The sequence below is a fragment of the Oryzias latipes genome, chromosome 8 (assembly GCF_002234675.1).
Source record: "Oryzias latipes chromosome 8, ASM223467v1".
NCBI classification, from domain to species: Eukaryota; Metazoa; Chordata; class Actinopteri; order Beloniformes; family Adrianichthyidae; genus Oryzias; species Oryzias latipes.
In genome coordinates this window covers 5056346-5065145 of record NC_019866.2, presented here as the reverse complement: position 1 = coordinate 5065145, position 8800 = coordinate 5056346, and the positions used below count along the sequence as shown (strand labels likewise).

The following is an 8800-nucleotide window of genomic DNA, read 5'->3' as shown; positions in this document are numbered from 1 at the left end:
AAGCTGTCCAGCCATGTAGTTTTGAGCAAGATGCCAGTTTGGACAAAAACAAAGATGTTCTTGGATGTGTGTATCGTCTACAAATGGATGCATCAGAATGGAGCGGAGCAGGGAGCTTGTGGCTTGCCGTAGTAGCTTCTACGTCACACCTACAATCTTTTACCATATGCATGTTTTCGTCTGCTCCTGATTCACAACGATTTGAATTAATAAATACTCAGGGAATTGTAAGCCTAGTTTTCATTATATACAGTATGTCATGAGAAAATACCACTAGAAACATGGTATAAACACTAAAAAATTTGGTTTTTCATCGGAGTGGGTCTTTTAGTAGCCTAAATATTGAAAAAATGTAATTCCTTAAAGCCCATCACTAAGAACTCATTTCAGCTATCATTATGTGTCTCATTTCTTCATCAATGTAAAACATTAGTTGGCTTTTAGAATTAGATGAAAGATGTTTTTTGAGTATTTTTCTTGCCAGTTAGCTTCTGTACTCGAGTACATCTTTGGTGGAATACTTTTTCTTCTTCCAGTAGCGTATATATTTCAGGTTCTCTTCCCCGCCTCAGACGGTTCGGCTTTGGGTTTTTGTTATTGGCTCCGCTCAGGACGCGTCCGTCCGCCTGCTGTACCCAGAATGCTCTGCGCCAGGCAAGATGGAAGGACCCAGCTGCTGCGGGAGAACAATGTTTTGGCTCTAGATTTGATAAAAGTGCTGAGGAAAACCAGGAGAGCTGGCTCTGCGGGTCATGCTCCTGCACCGGTAAGAGCAGTGCGTTGCATGAATGTGTGGTCCAGAAACGCGGGCTGCTGCGGTGAAAGTCCCGCTTCAGGACCGACAACAAAGCTCGGTGATTGACGCGGCGGTGCCGCTAGCTAGCTGCTAAGCTAGCAGTCTGGGCTAGCCGGAGCAGCATCATTGTTCGTTGGAGTTGTGTGGGCCGTTTGTTGTTGTGGGTCACGTCCGTGTGCCTCCGCATCACGTTTTCTCTAACTCTGCAGAAAACCCAACAAACAGAGATTACAAAAAGCGAAGCAAAATAGAGTTTATTTCACTTTAAAGCTGTTTTGTGTATGGATTTCTGTCTTGTGAAAAATAGGCATCAAATTCGGATTATTTCACTAAATTAGCGCAAAGCTCGTCATCGGTCTAAAAAAACAGTCTTTTTTACGTTTGAATAATTTTAGATGTTTTGTTTTTTTATCATTATTTTTAGTTTTTTGGATGCACTGCGTTAATGTTTATTGCGTGTTTTTTATGAATGATTGCCTGATCCGCATCACAAAAGGAGCAGGGCCCCACAGACACAGAGATTAGCAGCTGCTTAGCTGCTTTGCTAATTTCACAACGAAAGATGCTGATCGTTTTTAAATGAAAAATAAAAGGGAGCACTCATTAAATCAGCTTTAAACGTCCCATAAAAGCTAAAGTTACAATTTAATCCTTTTAATTGATTCCCATTTAACCTGCAGCTGCAGGAGCCTTTTTTATTGTATTTTATTTTTTAATATTAATAGCAAACTTCGGCTACCTTCATATAAAGGTATTTAGCTTCAGACTCAGATGAATGTTTTCCTATTGTGGACATTATAACTTTGCTTTATTATAAATGATGATAATAATAAAAAAAAGCACTAAATTCACCCTGGATTAAAAATGTAAAATGAATTCGTTTTTATTTTAAACTATTTTTTAGAAGATAGCAGGTCTGTTTTCAGATGAATGCATGATAGACATCTGTAATTTTCCGCTCCTCCTTTGGGAATATCTATTTTTTCAGAGCCTGACTAGTTGGTTTGTTTTTAACATGTTCATCTTTTGAAACGTGTTTGGTCCAGAAGCAGATTGTATTTTTTCCTGCTAAAACATTTCTTTGTTTTTTTGTTTTTTTTTGTGATTAAAAAAAAAAAAGTCAGCTTCGCAGCCTCCTGATTGGGCTAAAATGGTTGTGATGAGGCGCTTAAAGATGCGTCCAACTGAGGCGTCCAAAGACGCTCCAGCGGTGATTCCCACAGTTCCAGGTTGAAGCAAACGATAGTTTTAAGGACTTCCTCATCCATCGATTTTTTTTTTTTTAATTTTATTTTATTTATTTTTTTATGTAATGACATGAAAGTGTGGACCGGCACCACCAGCAGTTTATATTTAGACACTTTAAATTTTGAATAAACTCCTTTCCTTGTTTTTGTTATCTTTAAAAAAATAACAAGGTGTAACAGTGATTTGGATTGTATTTTTATTTAGTCTAAAGGAGATTATGAATTCCTTTAAATGCCTTAAAAGTAAATGTCATTTGATGAGTAAAAAGGAGTTTATTTTATACAAGAGACAATGTAAAAAAGAACTTGGATCTCGTGACAAAAAGTAAAAATATGTAAGAGCAAACCAATCAAAATAGTTGAAATTCGACAGTGTGATGATGTGATGAACACAGTTTTTGAGGAGATCTGATCTTTGTAGCTGTTGATGTTCTTATTTTCAGTAAATGTTTTAAAAAAAAACACCAATTTATGAAAAAGTGCCAGCTTTCTGCAGCAATGCTCATTGAAATATTAAGAAAAATCTAACGACTAATTATAAATTTTTATTATCTCCACCCACCCCCCACCCCCTGAAAACGCTTAAAAATATGATCAATTTGAAGAGTGTTTGTTGTCAAACTGCAAATTCTGAGCCACCATAAATCAAACGTGTGATGTGTTTTGCTCCACAAACATGGCCTGTGAGCACTCTCATTGACAGATAAGCTCCTACAAATAGGATGATGGGGTCAGACAGACCCATTGAAAAGATTAAGGCACAGCTTCAATCCTGCCATTCCTCATCTCTTGTTGTGTCTGGAGCTACAGCAGCTGTGACCTTTCAGACCCCGCAGTATCAGGCATACGCACTGTAATCAACCAGAGAGAACTGAGAACTTCTGTCCACCTTGTTTCCACATTTTCCAGACCGCAGCCTTTTGTTGACCCACAAACCACCCGTTTAATCCGACTAAGCGCCTGTTTGTGAGATCAGAGGCTGTGACACTGATTCCTGAACGCAGAGCTTCTGTGGCTCATAACTGTTATTTGTTTGTGTCTTCACACACTGACATGTCTGTCCTAAACTCTGGTTGTTTTCCTCGCAGGATGACACAGTTTTCCACCCCGTAGTTTTCAAGCTTGTCCTCCCTCACCATGAGCATCATTCAAGACAAGCTCGGGAATGAGTTCCTGCGCTCAAACGGGAGCATGGACTCCAACTTTGGAGCGGGCATGATCATGTTCAGTCACCTCCCTCCAGTGACCAGCTTCACCCGCCTGGCGGCCCATACGGTCATGCAGGACCTTCCACCTCAAGAGATGGTCTTCAAGAAAGAGCGCGACTCTCCGGACTGCAGCGTTGTCACCCAGCGGGCCAACCTGGGGGTCGGAGACTATGTGCACGCTTTGGGCATCAAGCAGGAGAAGCAGTCCGAGCACGATTACCGCCTGCCCCTGTACCCCGGAGGCCTGGGAAAGAGCACGGGGCTGCTGGGGGAGACCATCAGCAGCAACCAGAACCTGCTGGTTCACGACCTGAACATGGGGAGTTTACGAGACGACATCAGAGAGATGGTTTGTAACAATAAGGCCTTTATTGGCTTTTATTTATCAGCGTATGCTACACTCAGCAGATTTCATGTAATGTAAGTAATAGAACGTCCTTTTATTGTGGTTAAAAACAAAAATTGCCTGGTTGAAGCTGGTTTCTACTTAAATCTAGTTGTTTTGGTTCTTCATTGACCAAAACCCCGACTTACAACAGAAAGACTCACTAATTGATTTCTGATTGAAATAAAATCAGCATTAAAGTTTAGTTTGACAACAGGGGGGCAAACACACACACACACACACACACACACACAAAAATAAAAAATGTCCACATGTGCAAGAAGTCAAAGCAGGAGCGAGCTTTCATCAGCTCGGTGTTGTGTGAACAGCAGCATTTTGAACGTTTCTCCAAACGCCGCCTTCACCCCTGTAACGGTCAGCATTGAGAATGCTGCCGTGAGCAGGAGAGGACAAAGAACCGTGATCAGAGCGAAACCACAGCTCCCTGCACTGCAGAAATGCAGGAAGTTAGCGCCGCGGCGAATCCTGGCGCTGCCGCACAGAAGCTCGATTTGAAACGTTTCAAAGCGACACACATGTCCCGATAACTTGGGATGCAAAGGGGTTTCTCTTTCTGCACAGAAGGTTGTGGTCATGCAGCCTCGGCGTGAAAGACGGCAGACACAGCTGTCTTGTTTGAGCTTGCACTTCATTTCAGACGCCTTTTGTTCTCCCCCAAATAGAAATACACACTTCCACACCCTGCTAACAATGCCCCGCCTTCAGGGGTCACCAAAGCCTGAATATTGAGCAGATTTACTCATTGTCTTCATTTAGATGCTTTTCTTTTTTTTGTTAAATAAGCTGTGTGGTCAAGGACAATTTCATTTTCTTGACCCTTTCAGCTCGTCCCATAAAGACCGACATGTGTGTCAGAAGAGTTCTGCACTCCATCAAGCCAAATAATTGAAGGCAAAGTTGGATTTCTTTTTTTGGTTTGTTTTGGGGGCCAGACTCTTCCCTGTTTTTACTCCAAACATGAGTGGATTTCAAAAGAGCAGGTGCGCCAAAAATCATGACAGAGTGGGACAACAAGAAGAAAGGGCGGCTTGTTTGAATCCTTTCTGGGTTCAAGAGTTTGTTTCAAAATCGTTGCTTTCAGCATGTGGTTAGTTTTAAGTCGAGTAAACATTTGATTCAAGTTGCAAAAGCGTCTTCGTTTCCATAAAGGGAACCAAAACGCGATGCTTTGTTCTGCCGCTCTCACAAACCACATCTTTCACGGCGACGTTTGTGCGTTGTGTTTGTTTGCACGAGCAACAAACACAGACTTGTTTCCATGATGGCTGGAGTCTGGGCAGCGTTAAACCTTCATTCAAGCGATTTCCATGTCGCGCTCACTCTCACGGCCCTCGGCCCGTCCCTTTGTCGTCTTCGCAGCTGCCGAGTCAGTTAGAAAAGGAGGCCACTGGGAGAAAAGGTCGGAGGTCAAACGGTGATGGACAGGAGGGTAAACCGAGGAAGAGGCGAGGTGATGCAAAGGTTTGTAGAGTGTTTATGTGTTCATCAATGTTTGGTTTAGCATAACAAGGCTGTGGAAAAGTACACTTAAAATAAATATTCATTAAAAATCAACACTTTATGTGAATTCTACTGTCTGCAAATATAGTTGTTTTAAATTAACATATGCCATCTTCATTTTATTCATCATTCCTGATAAATATGTTTGAAATGATATTTTGCTTCCTGGAAGCTTTTTGCTTTGTAAACAAACAAAAACCAAGTAAAACCAGGAAGTTCCCTCTTTGTGATGCAGGAGAGAGATGGGGGCAGCCTGTCTCCAGGGAGCAAGCCTCACATCTGCGAACACTGCGCAGCCGCCTTCAGAAGCTCCTATCACCTGCGCAGACACGTGCTCATTCACACAGGTATGGAAGCTCCACTGCTGAAATGTAGAACAGCTGCTGCGCCTTCAGTTTGTCAAATCCAAACTCAACCCCATCGGTCACTAAAATAACTATAATACAAATAAATATCGACTGAAAAGGCAACTAAGACGTTCCTTAGAAGTGTTTTACCAGAGGAGAGTCTCCCTGCTGTCCCTATCTGAACAATTATTAGTTCTTTGTGTGCTGAGTTTCTCGTGAACATTTATGCTGGGAGGAACCGTTTTCATTTAAATCTCCCACCTCTGGCCTGCAGAAATGATTGTTTAGTCAGCATTTATTCTCTTCCTCAGCAGAGACGCTGAATCTGTTTGAACAAACTGTTTAATGATCCACAAAATGAAAGCCTGATGAGTTTAGTTTGGTCCTCTTTTCTGACTTTCTGACTAATTTTGGCTAAAAGACAATCTAAATGAGAACATTTAAATCCAGTTGGAAACAAAAAAGGCGATTAAAATACAACTGACTCGCCCCCCTGCATGAAATGGCTTCTAATGCTCGCGGTTTGACCCAAATGTGCTGTTATTTCAGGTGAAAGACCTTTCAGATGCAGTCAGTGCAACATGAGTTTCATCCAGAAGTACCTTCTTCAGCGGCACGAGAAAATCCACAGCGGTGAGCAACCCCCCCCCCCCCCACGTAACCTGCCCCTCAGAAGGTGATTAACCTCAAGTCCTGTTCTTCTTGTGCAACAGGAGAGAAGCCATTCAGCTGTGACCAGTGCAACATGCGCTTCATCCAGAAGTACCACATGGAGAGGCACAAGAGGACGCACAGCGGAGAAAAGCCGTACCGATGCGAGAGCTGCCAGCAGGTCTGAGCGCACCAACCCGACGTCGCTGGGGTTTCAAAGCGGTCGCTGAAAGGACTAACGCCGTCTGTTCTTTTTCTTCTATCCAGTATTTTTCCAGGACAGATCGACTTCTTAAGCACAAACGAACCTGTGGGGATGGCGTGAGGAAGGGGCTGGAACCCGGGATGATGGATCTGGATTGTATGAATGTGGGGCAGGGCAGCTATGGGATCACTCAGGGAAATGCTGGCAGGAAGAAGGGAAGGTCCAGGAATTCTGGAGAGGGAGAGGAGCGCAAGAAGAAGAAGGGAGATGGAAGGGAGTTGCAGATGCACGGGAGTGTGTCTGGCGGCTATGGCGTCCATGAGTACTCAGGCGAGGATCAGGCGGTGTCCTCCTCCACAGAGCCGGGGCCGAGCTCACAGCAGGGCCGAGCTCCAAAGAAGGCCAGCCGAAAAGGGCCGGGTAAAGCGGCCACTCAGCAGGCCAAAGCCGGGTCTCTAGAGCAGGATGGGGTTATGGGGGACCTCGGCCTCCTGCAGGGAAATGAAGCGAAGGTGGAGTCCACCAGCAGCAACTACGACGACGCCATGCAGTTTCTGAAGAAGAGGCGCTACCTTCAGGCAGCAAACGCAGCAGGGCACCAGAGCAGCGAGTATGACATTCACTTGTCTTCCCAGCCGTCTGTCACCCAGGGGGGGCTTTCCAACGTGCTGGAGAGCGACGCTCCTTTGAGCCTGGATAAGTCGGGGATCCCCGACGAGGTCCTTCAAAGCCTCCTGGACCACTACAGCCAGAAACCCGGGGGCGGGCACGCCGACATGCACTTCGACCTCAGCGACCAGCACGTGGAGCTGGCCCCCACCGCAGCCAGCAGCCCCGACATCAGCACGTCGGACAAGTCTGTGATGATGAACGAATACTCGCGCTTCCTGCTGCAGGCGCTGGAGCGTACCAGCCACAGCTTTTCCATGGGCCCCGGGCCTCCTCCGTCTGGCCCCTTCACCAGCTCCCATCCCGGAAACCCCTTGTTTGCAGACAAGAGCATCTACACGCTGTCCCCGCTGGAGTGTGGGTTTGGCCCGGCCGTGGCCTCTCCTTCGTTGCCCTCTTCTGTGCCAAAGTCTCACTTTGCCATGCTGACGGGCTCCTCGCCGCAGCACTGCTTCCACCTCAGCCTGGAGGCCCCCACGCACCAGCAGCTCACCCCTTCTCAGGAGCTCACCGAACAGATGGAGAAGCATCAGGCCTCCACCCCCCCATCATCCTACCAAATCAGCCCGTCTGAGCTGAGCGGCCGGAAGGACCAGCCGCCGCTCAAAAGCGGCTCTCCGGCCGTTTACACACTGGTCTCCTCCCAGGATCTGACCTCTCTGGACTCCTCCAAGACTTCCTACCAGATCGAGAACTTTGCTCAGGCCTTCGGCTCCCAGTTCAAGTCCAACGGCCACAGTTTGTCCTTCGGCACTGACTCCAGCGGCGACGTGGATCACAGGATACGGACGCCTGTGTCTGAATTCTCAGGGTATAGTAGTTTGTTGTCTGATGTCAATGAGCCAGTGAGTACAGGTTCCTCAACACCAACAAGCCAAAGCTACAGATGAGCGTTTCACAGGGAGACGATGCTCTGGTGTTTAAACCTCTTTTGTTATTTTTTAGGTGTTTTATTTTTGTTTTCATTGTACCGATGCTGAGTTCGTCTGCCCACTCCTCTCCCTGCAGGGCCTCCTGCTGATGCAATAGTTTCAAAAGACATTTTTAAGTGTTTTACTTAAGACTTTCTCTGGTCATTTATTCAAAAGTACCTTTGAGCGGTTCAACTTTGCAAATGTTAGATATCAGGAGGGAAACATGTCAGGGAATGGCCCAGAACTGAAACGGCAAAAAAAAAAAAAAGGATGAGAAAGGCGGTCTGTTACAGGTTTTACTCAGGAAAAAGTGGGGTAGGAGCCGCTCACGAGGGGCAGTGAGCGCTTCTCTTCTCAAGGTGGTGACTTCAAAGATGAGTTTTTAAGGCTTTCTTACTTCTTGAATGAGTGTGACATAAACAGACTGCTGCAGGCTCACTTGAAGACTGAAAACACTTTTTACTTGGCTGTATAGAGATTATGGTACTTTCATGTCAATGTGAAACTAGTGTTTTCTTCAACAAGGGCCATATATATTAATTTCTATATATATTTATAAGAATATATATTATGTAAGATAACAGTTTTAATGATCTTTGGGTCTGCCAGTGAAAGTTTAGGACAGCATGAGAGCCGGTTCAGGAGCTAAATTGTATTTTTTGGAGACCAGGGGAGACGTGAGCTTTTCTTCCTCATCCAGCAGAGGGCGCTGCTGGGCGACTCCTGTTGGTGTCTTCTTATTTATCTGACAGAATCAGCACTTTGAGCCGCTTTCTTAGTGTTTTGTTATCTGAGCTCAAACACTGGGAATGAACTGACTTGCTGTTGGAGTTGCTGTTGGAGTCTCGGGGGTTGGG

The 8800-nt window shown here is 45.3% G+C and overlaps 1 protein-coding gene across 1 annotated transcript; it reads left to right on the top strand.

Moving 5' to 3' along the window:
- Positions 1–600: 600 nt before the first annotated feature.
- On the top strand, positions 601–8211 carry LOC101165484 (zinc finger protein 281). The gene is made up of 7 exons (XM_011477889.3): positions 601–766; positions 3132–3600; positions 5017–5118; positions 5393–5504; positions 6054–6137; positions 6218–6336; positions 6423–8211. Exons 2-7 carry the CDS (start codon positions 3181–3183, stop codon positions 7917–7919), a joined length of 2334 nt encoding a protein of 777 aa, XP_011476191.1. The 5' UTR covers positions 601–766; positions 3132–3180; the 3' UTR covers positions 7920–8211.
- The last annotated feature ends 589 nt before the right edge of the window (positions 8212–8800 follow it).

What these genes read in the sequence shown, in the direction of transcription:
- LOC101165484 (XM_011477889.3), top strand. Translation starts at nt 3,181, where the DNA reads ATGAGCATCATTCAAGACAAGCTCGGGAATGAGTTCCTGCGCTCAAAC. An exon ending in ACACGTGCTCATTCACACAG is followed by an intron (nt 5,505 to 6,053) that starts GTATGGAAGCTC and finishes CTGTTATTTCAG; the next exon opens with GTGAAAGACCTTTCAGATGC. An exon ending in GATGCGAGAGCTGCCAGCAG is followed by an intron (nt 6,337 to 6,422) that starts GTCTGAGCGCAC and finishes TCTTCTATCCAG; the next exon opens with TATTTTTCCAGGACAGATCG.